This window comes from Phyllobates terribilis, unplaced genomic scaffold (genome assembly GCF_046119375.1).
Source record: "Phyllobates terribilis strain yellow unplaced genomic scaffold, ASM4611937v1 Scaffold_1__5_contigs__length_1240528914, whole genome shotgun sequence".
In the NCBI taxonomy this organism is placed as follows: domain Eukaryota; kingdom Metazoa; phylum Chordata; class Amphibia; order Anura; family Dendrobatidae; genus Phyllobates; species Phyllobates terribilis.
The window spans coordinates 360,388,508-360,404,369 of record NW_027362761.1 but is presented as its reverse complement, the minus strand read 5'-3'; the positions used below and the strand labels follow the sequence as shown (position 1 = coordinate 360,404,369).

Genomic DNA, 15,862 nt, shown 5'->3' with positions numbered 1-15,862 from the left:
GTGAACAGCTTCATAGACTAAAAAGAGTACAAGCTCTGTCCGTGAAAACCATAGATGGAACACATGCATGAAAAATTGGTGTCTGAATGAGATTGATCAAGCAAGGGATATTTGAAATCAGTTTTACTGCAGCCTGCAGTGCTGATATTTGCGTCAAGTTTATAAGTGTCGCACAGTGTTTGAAAACTTCTAATTTTTTTTTTCACCCCTGCTGGAAAATGTAGGAAAAAAAACAAAACACACTACATCTGGCTGACCACACCCAGGGGAAGAGGAAAAAAAAAGGAGAAAATAAATCTAAATTTTGTGCATGAATGATGCAAGATAAAGGGGGCGATTCAAAGCTTCTTTACCAAATTTCTGGCAAACGAAGCTTTGAAAAGTTGCATTTGTGTGTGCAATGTGAGGTTGTGCAAAAAAATGCGACTTCTGTTATTTTCACTCTATTCTTGGCGACCCCGTTCGTCAAATTCACGACGAGTGGAAGCATCTGCCATGTCACCAATCTTACTCCAGCAGAGACTGGAGTAAGATTTGTGGCAAGGCGCACATAGGGGAGCACGTCACTACACGTCTCACCTGAATCCTTAAGTGTGCACCTCAAATGAATCATGAGAGTCCACTCCAACATGAACCCCCACCCTATTGACAGAATCGCTTTTCTTAATGAATCGCCCCCAAAGCTTCCAACTTTGACATCTGAAAAAGGCCTCAAAAGCCTTGAATGACCCCAACTCTCCTCTCTCTTAGTTTGTCTTTTTGATATAATAATTATGGTGCAACCTGGTGGTGAGGGGCAAATGCTTCCCCATGCAAAAGGTGGGTGGATAACCAATCTTTAGGGGCTTCTGTCAAACTCAGTGGTCAAGGACAAAAGGATCAAAAGTTGGGGCAAACTGACCCATGGAGGTTCAGCAACACAACAGTTTTGTGACCGAGCACGTAATAGAGGTTAAAAAAAAAAGTTAGGACAACCATACACATTAAATCAAAATCATTTAGCAGATTTTCAGGGAAAAAAAAAAAGGATTACTACATTTAAACATCTGATCTTTTTGTTCTCCAGGGACATGAACCATTGCTGGTAATCTGGTAGCAGCTAACTTCCCTCCTTCCATTTAAAAGGGACTGACAGCAACGAATGACTTAACCAAACAGGCAATCTGTGCATCATGGCAAGGCCAATCATTTATATACACCTCCCACCTACTTCTTTTCCCATATATCACCATCCTCTCTACCACTATGAAACCATAGCCGTCAAAGGAAAGGGGGGTGGATGTAGATAGAGGGAAAATAAGCAGGTGGGAAGTTGTACTTAATGTTTGGTCACACCATGATGTACAGTGTGCCTATGCTTGGTTTGAACAGTCATTTTGTGATGACAGAGTCCCTTAGAAAGACATGTGCACTTTATTTGGCTGAGCGTGCATGTGTATGGTTGGGGTGAGGAGATTGTTCGCTGACTGCTATCTATCGGCTAATAGTATAGCTACCTTTAGTCCATATTGATACCCTGTGTAAGTTTATTATTCTATATTACAGGAAGGTGGGATCAAAGTCCTCTGATTGACTGTTTGAGTAGATCGGTTTCAGATCATGTGCACCATCATCATTAATGACACACCAGAAGCCCAGGAAATTTTCAGTATTAGGAAACAGTCAGTGGAATAAACAGTAATGGAAACTAATACATTTCCATATTACTGTACAAAAAGCTCCACGGAAGAAACATAAGCTAAGGAGATTCATCTACAAGGTACAAACACCAACCCCACAGGCCACAAGCACTTCCGTTGCTACTGATGATGGGAAGACAGAACGAGCTTTGTCTAAAGAACGGCCTTACAAGTTTTGTTGGTTTCATTTCCATTTTAACAAGTGAGCGCTAGTAATTAGGTCAAACCCAAAGTCAGGTGAGCAGGATACAGACAGCTGGAATCCCGGGGACAGAAGCAGCAGGTTAAGAATTAGCCTTCACAGCCGATGCAAGACCATGCTTACAGATCAGATGGTATGACAGTGTTAGATTTGCTTACTGACATTTCGGGGTGTTCGACAATTATTTAAGGTGTATGAAGTCTAGCTTAGAAGCGGTCTATATAGGAGAAGCTCTGTACACATCTGTGCAAGCCGTGTGAGGAGCGAACGTCTGTGGTCACAGCAACCGGCAGCCACAGGAAGTTCTTCTAGCTTGGTGTCCCTTCAGATGAAGGTCTTATGGTTGATCGCTGCTGGTAACGAAACGGCATAAAACAAATTTCACCTAAAAAAAAAAGACAATCTTATATCCTTAATGCTGTAATCTGTATTGCATTTTACAAACAAGTATTCTTCTACACTTGCTGTATTAAAGTTTTCCAGCTAGAAAGCTGCATGTTGGAATCTTTTGAAACTAACTGGTACGTCATGGTCAATGTCTAATTAAAGGGGAAGGATGACTTATGAAAGCTGGTGGTATTACAGTTCTTCCTTCCAAATTCTTCTTTATTAGAAAAGTCACTGTCTCATGATGTTTTGTTTCTCAGCATCCAAGACTCATCGATGAATATGGTTTAATCGCATTGAAAGAGCTACTAAAGAACAGCATTTTAAAAAGATGTAAAAACTTAATGGTGGCTATGATGGAAAGTTGTCAGAACACCGTGCATGGCAGCTTGCTGTGTATGTTCCTGCGTATTGTAAAACCAGAGTGCCCATACTGACAACTGCCAAAAGTTACATAAGGGAGACTTCGAGAAAAGTAGTACACTCCATATAAAGTATATAAATATTAAAGTCCATATTAAGTACCGCCTACCTAAGACACAGCATATAGCTGGTTCATCATAACAAGCAGAGAGGAAGGGAGAAGGCCACGGCCAAAAGGGATGAACCAGAGACAAAAATGTGGTAATGAAAAACACCATTCTAAAACATACAAGTGGGTTGGAAAAAGAACATATATTCAAATGCCCATGTGGAAAACATAGAAGCACATGGAGAAAAATCTCAATAGTAATAAATACATATGGGGCCCCAACCATCGTTACCATGGAAGAAAATCAATAATGTGTACAGCCCTCATATGCACTATAGATAGGTAAAAGTATGCTAGCTAGCGGTCACTCTTAAATAATGTCTATAACCCCCATGTAGCACCAGTGGCTGTGCCGGCATTGCGGTCTGTTATCACCTCACGTAATTTACCTATGTGCCACATGGATATATAACAATATCTACATAAACATTCTTTTAGGGTGACCGCTAGCTAGCATACTTTTGCCTATCTATAGTGCATATGAAGGCTGTACACATTATTGATTTTCTTCCACGGTAACGATGGTTGGGGCCCCATATGTATTTATTACCATTGAGATTTTTCGCCGTGTGCTTCTGTGTTTTCCACATGGGCATCTGTATACATGTTCCTTTTCCACCCCACTTGTATGTTTTATAATAAAGTGTTTTTCATTACCACATTTTTGTCTTTGTTCATCCCTTTTGGACGTGGCCTTCTCCCTTCCTAACCACTGCCACAAGTGCCTACAATGGATGTGTGAGTATCAGAACTGGACCATGACCGGTCAGATGAATCGTCCTCATTAATATTAACTGCATGGCTGGGCAAGTGTTCTTTACCATTATGGGAAAGAAATGGCACAAAGATGCACTATGGGAAGAAGACAAGCCGGCAGTGACAATGTGATGCTCTGGGCAATATTCAATATACAAAATAGGAAAGACTAAAAAAATAAAAAAAAAAAAAACAACACAAATGATAAAATTGGCCATCATGTCCTGCTGCACTGTAAAAATTGTTCAGAGATGAGGAAAACAAAAAAACATTCAAGCTGTTGATTTAAGGCCTCCAAAAACAGTAGTGTCAGCTGAGCCAACCCAGTGATGTCGACGAGTTCGGCCTACAGTCTAAAGTGTATGGGGGTGCCGGCCAACTGATAGTTGGGAGAGATGTTGATTGTGCATGTCAGACTTCGGACTGCAGATCTTATTGTTTTCCCCGAGATAAGCTGCTGGGCGACGTGTTAGTTGGTGTCTTTCTCAGAGAATACAAGAGCGCTAGGCCGAGTGAAAGCTCCTGTGTACGGGAGTGTCGGCTGTGATGGTTGTCGGCCAACAACCAAGAGATAGATAGACTGAAGGCCCCTATACACATTTTGAAAGATTTAGGAGACAGTCTAATATGTATAGTGTGTGCCGGACGACTTATGGTCAGGAAAGATGTCGATTGCATTGTTCTCTTGGAGCGTTTGACCAGTTAGTTAATCACTTTGGTGTATGGGTGTGTCAGCTGAGATGATTGTTGGGAAGGGGGGGGGCTTAGTCCTTAGGTCACAATTCAATTGAGAACCTGTAGGAAGTGCTGAGCTTACAAGACAAAAGGATCTGCTGTTGATATCTTGGTGCCAAATACCACACAATATCATAGATGTTGTGGAGTTCTTACCTCAATGGGCCAGAGGTGTTCTTGTGACATGAGAGGCGACTACACAATATTAAGTGGTTTTCTTTTTTTAAATATTATAGTTGATCATTGTATATAAATACACACGATTTATACTGGGATATTGATCTTTTCAGGTTATACACCGCACATTATATGAAGATACCTGAACCATATACTCTACTTTAATTCTGGCTAAAAATACATCATAAGTATAGATAGTATCACATATGAATTGTGTTATCTATTCGCTTGGTAACAGGGCAGGAAAAAATATAATCAAAACATTTTTCATAACAGCTGTATAATGGATCAGCACGTCAGGCAATGAGGAATGCAAATCTAAAAGATTTGTATTCTCCAGAGATAAAGGTGTACCTGTCACCTAAACCTGCTGCGCAACTTCCCTGCAATGCGCAGAACATACAGTCCTAACGTCAGCTTCCGGAATCCCGAGCTTTGTAGTAAGTTGGTAATGGTCTGGTGAAGTAATTTCACCTCCACACATCAAAGAAAACAATAAGTCAAATATCTGCATTCAGAAAATTCTTATGAATGCAACAGATACTGAAAGCTACAACACTTCAATGGAGTTCAGGCTGTGATAAGAATCTCATCTCCACCGACATTGAACTTCGCTTCCTGCTGTTCTCAATCAGTAATCTATATGAGCAGGTGACCATACAAATATGTCAGGATCCACTATATTTTGTCCTCTTCCAATGGGCATACATTATCTGAAACATAAACCAATGAAGAACAATGTGCAAAGGAAATATATAATCTATATAATTTATTACATATACATCCACATATTAAGGAGATAAGTAACTGATTCGCACTACAAGAATTTATACCTATAAATGAAAGTTCACATGCACTAAACATAAGAAAGTCATGATTCTTTTTTAATTGTATAATCAAGCACTTTTGAACATGATAAAGAAAGGGGTGATTAAAAAACAAAAGCAGAATGGTGAATGACAAAAGCATTGCATGGACACTAGGAATTATACCCGTAATTAGGATGTCAAACTAGAATATGGTATAAGTAGGTCAGGGTAACAAAAAACCCATGAAGTGGATCTGCAAAAGGATATTCACTATAATTAAGTGCAAAAATTATATAACTTCACAATTCATTATTCAATTATTTTATGACTTTGCTTTATATTTGGTGAATGTGAACTTTCTTGCTAGGTTTATATTATCTGAAACATGGAAGGATTAACACTTGGCTCACTTAAAGTTCAGTTTTACAGTTCAATAGCAAGGAAAGCGATTTTGATGAAATGTATGTATCATGTAGTTTGTCATCTGATAGAAGTTTAACCTACACATCTAATAAAACAAGGGAGGCACATTTAACGCCAGGTTTATATCCGCTGTTCTAGCTGACAAGTAACCTATAATTATCCGTCATGCTGGGAAATATGAAAGAAAAATTGCTTGCCTTCCACATAAAGTTTCACATAATAAACCTCCTTTTGCCGTGTCGACAAAGCAGAGCTTTTTTGGAAGGAGCAGAATCCCAGCTGTGATTTTTGTATACGTCTCTCTATAAGCAATGTCTCTGTGCTACATTAACCGCGTGTAACACAAAGCACCATAACACGTGCAGAATGTAGCATGACGCTAAACCCACACAGCCAGAAATGTATATGTAATACATTCCTGGGGCAGGAAAAGAAGGCAGTTAAATTGCAGTGTTCTCCCAAATACCAGTAATTTGCTAGGTGTTAGGCTGTGCCTTGCAGCTAGCAAAATGCCTTGCCCTGTTTAACTCTTTGTCATGCAATGTATCCTTGAATACTGCACCTACCTGAAAGATGTATTTATGAAAAGACGACATGACTTGGGTGACGATATAAGCTTGCAATTAAGTAGCAAAACAATTTGACTTCACAAAATGGTTTGGAAGTGTCCAACTAAATGGCTATGTATTGTTTAGTGTACAGCACAGGATCATCGCGTGTTATATTTAGTTATAGGCCAAAAGGCAAATTCACAATGGCCAATGCACATTATACAGTTCTGTAAAGGTATCTGCTTTCACAGCATGCTTGAAGACTTACTGCATTTTTTTCTCTTCTACATTTTGTGTAAAAAGGGCAGGAAACACCTTTTAAAAAAAGCAGCAAACACCAGCATGTGAATGTATCTTCAGTCCAGACCTCAGGGTCTATTCAGACCTTTCCATAATCAATGGCTTCTGTAAACATGGCAGAAAGCAGCAGGCTAACTAGTAAAACACTTGCTCATCAGGCAATTGGATTGTTCACACCAGCATTGATGCTGGGGCTAAATGGCAACTTTGGCCATGAGACTTGTCACGTGACCAAAGTTAGGCAAGTGTCGCTGCTACATTGTAGAGCAATGCAAATGAATTAGATCACATTGCAACCTTATGAGTGCAGCAACTATCACAAGCAGGTCGCAAGAAATCGGTTTGACTTCTTGAGACTCACTTGTCGTGGTCGCCGTACCCTCGGGGTATAGGAAAGGGGAGGAGGAGAGATGGTCACAATGCGACCCCATTCACTTATATTGCACTGCATCAGCATCACCTAAGGAATTTCGATCGCTCGACATAGCTCGCTGTGCAGCCCTCGTTCAGACCTCTGTGAATCACATACACGTTTTTTCTCAGATAAAACAACTATATTATAGTCTAAGGGCTGGGGTTTTTTTTAACACAAGAACAAATAAAATATATACACCATCATGTCCATTTTTGATCTGAATAAGATTAAAATTACCCAATGGCTCTGAAAATCACAGACAGCACATGGATGGAATCAGAAACTTTGTCATTTTATTCTTTCAGCAGTGAAAATCACTGATTAAAAGCTAATGGTAAAAACTGATACGGACCAAATATTGCTGAAAATCAGATGTCACGTTTTATGTACGAGAATAAAAATGTGTGAATGAGGACCAAAGCCCCACTAACACTTGCAGACCAGGGTCGTCCTGTGCGCATAGAATATCTTTGGCACCACAATTCCTTTTCACACAGGATAATGATGATGTTCCAATAACGAGAATTTTAATGCCGGAATGAAAGAAACAATTACCAGATGAATAAGTTTTGATCGTTTGTTGATTACCGGCTTGTATAAACATGTCTGCAATCATCCGACAAACACTAATAGTCTAAATGTGTCTTAAAATCATTAGATCCGCTACCAACAATGATATTTTATGCAAACAAAACATCATATTAAAATTGACCGATTTGTAAAATGCTGACAAATACTGCCATAGTATTTGTATGCCTAAACCTGGAGTGTGTCTAAAACACAGATGAGATATTAATACATGTTTCCTCACCGTTTAGGTTTTATTCCTGATATATTTGTTTAAAAACACTGTTGCAAAATGTTAAAACTATATACATTGCTCAAAAAAATAAAGAGAACACTCAAATAACACATCCTAGATCTGAATGATGAAATATTCTCATTGAATGCTTTGTTCTGTACAAAGTTGAATGTGCTGACAACAAAATCACACAAAAATCAATGGGAATCAAATTAACCAATGGAGGCCTGGATTTGGAGTCACCTCCAAAATTAAAGTGGAAAAACACACTACAGGCTGATCCAACTTTGATGTAAATGTCCTTAAAACAAGTGAAAATGAGGCTCAGTATTGTGTGTGGCCTCCACGTGCCTGTATGACCTCCCTACAACGCCTGGGCATGCTCCTGATGAGGTTGCGGATGGTCTCCTGTGGGATCTCCTCCCAGACCTGGACTAAAGCATCCGCCAACTCCTGGACAGTCTGTGGTGCAATGTGACATTGGTGGATGGAGTGAGACATGATGTCCCAGATGTGCTTAATCAGATTCAGGTCTGGGGAACGGGCAGGCCAGTCCATAGCTTCAATGCCTTCATCTTGCAGGGACTGCTGACACACTCCAGCCACATGAGGTCTGGCATTGTCCCACATTAGGAGGAACCCAGGGCCAACCGCACCAGCATATGGTCTCACAAGGGGTCTGAGGATCTCATCTCGGTACCTAATGGCAGTCAGGCTACCTCTGACGAGCACATGGAGGGTTGTGCGGCCCTCCAAAGAAATTCCACCTCACACCATTACTGACCCACTGCCAAACCGGTCACGCTGAAGGATGTTGAAGGCAGCAGATCGCTCTCCACGGCGTCTCCAGACTCTGTCACATGTGCTCAGTTTGAACCTGCTTTCATCTGTGAAGAGCACAGGGCGTCAGTGGCGACTTTGCCAATCCTGGTGTTCTGTGGAAAATGCAAAGCGTTCTGCACGGTGTTGGGCTGTGAGCACCACCCTCATGGAGTCGGTTTCTAACAGTTTGTGCAGACACATGCACATTTGTGGCCTGCTGGAGGTCATTTTGCAGGGCTCTGGCAGTGCTCCTCCTGTTCTTCCTTGCACAAAGGCGGAGGTAGCGGTCCTGCAACTGGGTTGTTGCCCTCCTACGACCCCCTCCACATCTCCTGGTAGCGCCTCCAGCCTCTGGACACTATGCTGACAGACACAGCAAACCTTCTTGCCACAGCTCGCATTGATGTGCCATCCTGGATGAGCTACACTACCTGAGTAACTTCTGTGGGTTGTACAGTCCGTCTCATGCTACCACGAGTGTGAAAGCACAACCAACATTCAAAAGTGACTAAAACACCAGCCAGAAAGCATAGGTACTGAGATGTCGTCTGTGGTCCCCACAAGCAGAACCACTCCTTTATTGAGGGTGTCTTGATAATTGCCAATAATTTCACATGCTGTTGTGCAAATGGAATAGACAATAGATGGAAATTGATTGTCAATTAGTGTTGCTTCTTAAGTGGACAGTTTGGTTTCACAGAAGTTTGATTTACTTGGAGTTATATTCTGTTTAAAGTGTTCCCTTTATTTTTTTTGAGCAGTATACTTTAAACTTTGGGCCAAGTACAGAAATATTCTGCTTTCTAACTTTCTACAAATCCACAGTGATTCCACATTGGTTACATGTGAATCGGTATAATTTCCACATCTGTGAAACTGAAAAGCCGCAGGAGGTTTGGAAAACGTCTGCTACTTGTGAATGGCATTTTCAAAACCCCAATTGGATTGTACTGTAGTTTGCTTTGCAATATCCATATAAAAAAATCTGCCACATCTGGACAAAAGATGATCAGAGTATGGCGTGCCGCCATATTGTGCCACTATGCACCATTTTACTACAACTCTAGTCTCCTTCAGCATCTCCCTGTAACATAACTTATGGCGGAATGCTTTTACTATCAGACACTGTTTAAGGGTCACATGACTAGCGAAAATTACACCTCACATTTATAACATTTATGGCTGAGAACTTTACAGAGATTGTGAGCGTCACCAGTACCAATCAGTAAAATTTCCGTCTCAGACTCATACCAAGTTCATAAGAGTTTGTTTTTATAGTGTAAGAGGGACCACAAACAGACAAGACCCCACACGCAGACATGCTCACTCTGATAGTTTATCAACCAGCCATGTTATTTAATACATGTAAAATCATCTGTATATCGCTTTCCCTCCTCACTCTCCTGCATAAAATGCACCTGATACTTAGGGGCAAAGGAGCAGCGAGACAGTTCAGAAGAATTAAAAATGTCACATTTAAAGAGGACCCATCACCAGGTCAAAAGTGATTCTTGTTCTTATTTTATTTCCAATGTGCCCCCTAGTATTGTGTTGTCATCCACCCACCCATAGATGTATTTAGTAATTAGTACCAATTACTACCATCTTCACCAAGTGGGTATTGCTCACAGGGTGATTATATAAAGCAGCCTAAGAGCACTCCACTTGGCAAAGACCATAAAAATATACACTAAATAAAAAGGTCCATAACACTGGAGCCGTATGGGTGAAATAAGTATTGAACAAGTCACCAATTTTCTAAGAAAATACTGTATTTTTGGTCTATAAGACGCACCCCAAATTTTCAGGAGGAAAATAGGGAAAAATAAAAAGCGTCGAATGGGGGTCCGTCTTACAATCCTAATTCAGCTTACCGGTGAGGGGCGGCAGCAGTGGTGGAGCAGGGACACAGGAGGTGCAACGATGTGGGGTGATGCTGCGAGTCCCATCCCAGGAAGGAAGAAGGAGCTGCTCAGCGGTGCTCGGTGGCAGGAGTGGGGCCAAATTTTGGGGGAAAATTGGGGTGCGTCTTATAGACGGAATGTAGCGATCGAGTGATGCTGCAGGTCCTGCACTTGGAGGATGGGGTGTCTGGAGGTATGACGCTGCAGGGCGATGCTGGGAGTCCCAGGGTGGTAGGTGGGGGGTTGACTGTCCTCTGCAATACTCGCACTGCCAAATTTAGTGAAAGTCTGGAGCCACCACCCTTTCATTTTTTTTTTTATGCGGTGGACTCCTGCGCCTGCGCAGTACGATGTCTCAATCAGCGCAGGCGCTGCCTCTGGAGGCCATTTTCCCGAAGTCCACCGCATAGAAAACATGGAAGTGCAGGGGCTCTGGACTGTCACAAAATGTCAGTGGTGCGAGTATTGCTGAGGACCGTCAAACACCCCCTCATACCACCCTGAGACTCCCAGCATCGCCCCGCAGCGTCGTACCTTTGGACACCCCATCCTCCAAGCGCAGGACCCGCAGCACCACTTAGACACTACATTCGGTCTATAAGACGCACCCAAAATTGGGGGTGGTAGGGAGAGGAGTGAGTCTTATAGTCCGGAAAATACAATTGACATGAAATTCTCACCAGATGTCGGTAATAACCCATCCAATCCATACAGGCAAAGAAATCAAACCATAGATGTCCATAAATTAAGTGTAATAATGAAGAAAGAAGAAAGAAGAAAGAAGAAAGAAGAAAGAAGAAAGAAGAAAGAAGAAAGAAGAAAGAAGAAAGAAGAAAGAAGAAAGAAGAAAGAAGAAAGAAGAAAGAAGAAGAAAGAAAGAAGAAGAAAGAAAGAAGAAAGAAAGAAAGAAGAAGAAAGAAAGAAGAAGAAAGAAAGAAGAAAGAAAGAAGAAGAAAGAAAGAAGAAGAAAGAAAGAAGAAGAAAGAAAGAAGAGCCATGGAAAGTCATGACACCAACTGAAGTCTATCGGTAATTAGAATTCCATTCTGCCATTTACTGAAAAATAATATCAGCTGGTTCAACAGATGGATTATAAAAGAAGAAAAAAAAAAGGTCTCATTACCAAGGTGCCACATAAGAAGAATCTCATGATGGGTGAAACTAGTGACCTGTCTCAAGACCTTTGCAACCTTATTGTTGCAAAACATACTGATGGCATTGGTTACAGAAGAATTTCTAAGTTACTGAAGGTTCCAGTGAGCAGTTAGGGCCATAATCCATAAATGGAAAAAACATTTCACCATAAACAGGCCACGACTAGGTGCTCCCTTCAAGATTTCAGACAGAGGAGTTGTGCAAGAGCCAAGGACCACCTGTGGAGAGCTACAGAAAGACCTGGAATTATCAGCTACAGTTGTTTCAAAGAAAATAATAAGAAATGGACTCAACCATCCATAGCCTGTATGCATGCTCATGACGCAAGACTCCATTGCTGAACAAAAAGCTTGTTCAAGTGCGTTTACAGTTTGCTCAACAATATTTAGACAAGCCTGCAAAGTACTGGGAGAATATAGTCTGGTCAGATGAGACCAAAAATTTAACTTTTTGGATTCCATAATACACACCATGTTTGAAAGCCAAAAGGCACTGCATATCACCTCAAAAACACCATACCAACAGTGAAGTTTGAAGGTGGAAACATGATGGCAAAGGACTGTGTCTCCGCATACGGCACTGGCAAACTTAATTTCACTGAAGGGTGAATGGACAAATGTATGATACATTCTTGATAAAAAAAATCTTCTGCTTTCTACCAGGGTAATGAAGATGAAACAAGCGTGGACATTGCAGCAAGATAATGATCCAAAACACACAACCAAGGAAATTCTCAATTGGTTTCAGAGAAAGAAAATAAAGCTCCTAGAATGGTCCAGAAAATCATCTGATCTGAATCCAATAGAACATTTATGGAAGGAACTAAAGCTCTGAGTTCATAGAAGGAGCCCACAGAACCTTTAGGATTTGAAGATAGTATGGCAGAATGGGACAAAAATCACACCTGAGCAATGCATGAGACTAGTTTCTCCATACAAGAGGCGTCTTGAAGCTGTCATCACCAACAAAGGCTTATGTACGAAGTATTATAGAGGTTGTCCACTACTTTTATATTGATGGCCTAGCCTTAGGATAGGTCATCAATGTCTGATCGGCCGGGGTCCGCCACCCGCACCGTCCGGAAGAACTTACTTGAGGAGCTGGCTGTCTACTTGTAGTGGCTGCCGCAGGGTACTATACATCCACCTCCTGTTCATTTGAATAGGAGGCGGATGTCCAGTACCAAGCCCCAGCCACTACAACGGCCAGCCCAGACTTCCTCTTCATGTTTGATTTGTCTGAAGGAGGAGACCGTGAAGCCAGCACTGATTGTGCTGTTGTCACACTGACTCCCAAAAGCCCCAGGGAGAGTAAGTGCCAACACCACGGGAGGAGAGTATAGGCTTTTTTTTTTTTTTTATTGGGGCCAAGCATGAGGGATGAGAAGTTGTCCAAGTAGTGGACAAACCCTTTAAAACCTCTGACAGTTGTGGGCCCTGTTGGATATTTTGCATTGGGGCCCAACAAGCTCCAAGTTACGCTACTGCTCATGCATCTGAACTGGTGACTTATCACTCGTATTGCATTTTTGAGAATTTTGATTGTAAAACGTGACTCATAACTTTATATCTTTTATGGAAGAAACTGAGCTACTTGAACTGACTGTATAAATCACCTAAACTTTCTCATCAAAACCGCATTGACCATGAGAATCTGTGTATCACATATACATAACTTGAAAATGATATGTTTTACAAGCGTTTATAAATCTGCCACAACTTGTAGTTTTTTTCTACCATTTTAGTATGAAAAATATCATGTACACTATTTCTATGCAAATAAACTGGCTAGAAACTAGCTTTAATAACTGTTAAAACCCTTTAATAAATTGCAACACTCTGAATTAAAGGGGTTGTTTGGTTTCATTTAAGAGCATGCTTCTTATACCTTATAATTACAAAATAGCCATTTGTTATCTACTGAAGCCCAATCAGCTTCTGTGTCCTCTTTGATAGGCAATTTTTAGTTATTTATTGGCTTTGCTTGTATGTTGCAGCTACCATGCAGTTATCTATTGCAGGTTTTAAAATTACAGAAAAAAAAAAAAAATGAATACTTTCCACTATGATATAAAAAAAAATCAAGGTAAAGCTGCATCGTTTTTTTCCCATAAAAAAAAAATAAAAATAAAATGCATTTTTGATGCTGCATCACAAAACCTCAATGCAACCAGCTCTTCCTGGCAAAATCAGCAGTTTGACCACCTGTGAATAGATAGATGTCGGAACTGTATTTTTCCTTTTTTACCCCAAAAGGTGTATGATTGAGAGATTGTCAGGCTGAACTTATAACACACTTTAGATTACTGATTAAATCCATCAACAATATACAGTGTGCGCAGACAGATTAAAAAAATGTTTGCATGTAACAGTATCTGCAGTGTTGGCTATAAAAATTGAAAATTAGTTACTGGAAATATAATTTTTGCAAGAAATGTACCATATTGCCAGACACCTTATACATGTTCACCAGGGCATGAGTGTTTTACAATCCTAGTTAGGGTGGAGAGAAAGTAGTTCAGAGAGTGTCCTGACATCTGAACCTAAGGGGTAGGAAAAGCTGTCCTGTAAGGCTATGTTCACACCTTCAGTATTCGGTCAGTATTTTACCTCAGTATTTGTTAGCAAAACCAGGAGTGGGTGATAAATACAGAAGTGGTGACGTGTTTCTATTATATTTTTCCTCTGATTGTTCCTCTCCTGATTTTGGCTTACAAATACTGAGGTAAAATACTGAACGTGTGCACGTGGCCTAAGGGTACTTTCACATTGAGTTCAGGCACCTGTTCAGTGGCCCCATTGGGGGTTCACGTTCAAATCTTCCCCAAAAAGGAATTCGGGCATATGCACTGATGGGGCCATAGACAATAATGCCAAGAGAGCGAACGTGCGCTCTGCTATTTATCATTATTGAGCGTGAATGCCTAGGGGAGGCAGACACTCAGATGTAGTAGATTTTGTCTGAGTGTCCACCTCCAGTAGGTGTATCCTCCCCAAAACGATGCACGACAGAGCACGTTCGCTCTCTTGGCGTCAAATAGAAGCACAGTGGGCATAGATCTCTATAAATCCACCGCTGTGCTTCTACTGTACAACGCAGCGTAGGTGAGCAGCATCCAAAACCCCGTTATTACGGATCGTGGGCAAGTAGTCAGAGTCTTTTCTGAGACTATTTAAAAAAAAAAAAAAAAAAACCCACACAGACAGATGAGTAGACCTGACTGAAAAAGGAGACGTAATCACAAATCCTGAGGCGTCCTAACTAGATGTCACATTTTAAGACGACTGATCCAGTTAATGTGGATCTCATTTAGGAAAGCGATAGGGAGAAACAGGCAGCGCCTCATGTGTCATGGAGATAAGCCGTGTACTCAGCGCCATCCATTGCCGGGGTTGGGATAATGCCATCAGGAAGCTTTTCTCACTTTTTGGGGCTGGCAAGAAGGTAACTAAATACAGAGATTGTGGCAGTGAATTATCTATATGTAAGTCTGGTGCAAAAAAAAAGGATAATCTAACAAGCAAGAAAGTATAGCATAAATCAGTGAAACATGTAGGTGCCAGCACAATACTATAGAGCCAGCAACAGCTTAATCACACAATACAGCTGCTGACAAGCATGGCAATGTCATGTACCATCAGATCCTGGGCTGTGCCCGGCTAGTACCCACCTCAGGGAAGGAGCCCTTGGCATAGACCATGAGCAGAGAAGTTTTCCCGCAGCCTCCATCTCCCACTATGACAATCTTCACCTCCTTCTTGCCCCTGTCGCGGCTCCTGCTCGGATCCTTGACGCCATTGCTGACAGTCCCGTTGGGTTGTTGTGTCATGTTGCCAGAGCTCAGTCCATGTAGCCGCTCTTCTCTCTGCGATCTCCGGCGATATACTGGAGGCTCTCACCGCTCTCCGCAGGCTACAGCTGAGAGATCAGCACAGGCGCCTGTGATTCGCTGGCTGCAGTCCCACGTGATGCTGCCGGACACGCCCACCTGCTACTAGATCGTGTACTTTACGAGTTTTCACAATGAGCGAGTAGCAGCTGGTGAGGTGTGCGTGTAGAGCGGAGCGGATAGGCTTCCGTGAGGTGTGCGTGTAGAGCGGAGCGGATAGGCTTCCGTGAGGTGTGCGTGTAGAGCGGAGCGGATAGGCTTCCGTGAGGTGTGCGTGTAGAGCGGAGCGGATAGGCTTCCGTGAGGTGTGGTGTAGAGCGGAGC

The 15,862-nt window shown here is 41.7% G+C and overlaps 1 protein-coding gene across 1 annotated transcript in view; it reads right to left on the bottom strand.

Moving 5' to 3' along the window:
* The window catches only part of RHOF (ras homolog family member F, filopodia associated), a 66,952-nt gene extending 51,376 nt beyond the window's left edge, over nucleotides 1-15,576 (bottom strand). The window contains exon 1 of the mRNA XM_073676270.1: nucleotides 15,320-15,576. Within this exon, the coding sequence (XP_073532371.1) occupies nucleotides 15,320-15,478 (159 nt within the window). The 5' untranslated portion in view covers nucleotides 15,479-15,576. The remainder of the gene's footprint in view (nucleotides 1-15,319) is intronic.
* Between the last annotated feature and the right edge of the window lie 286 nt (nucleotides 15,577-15,862).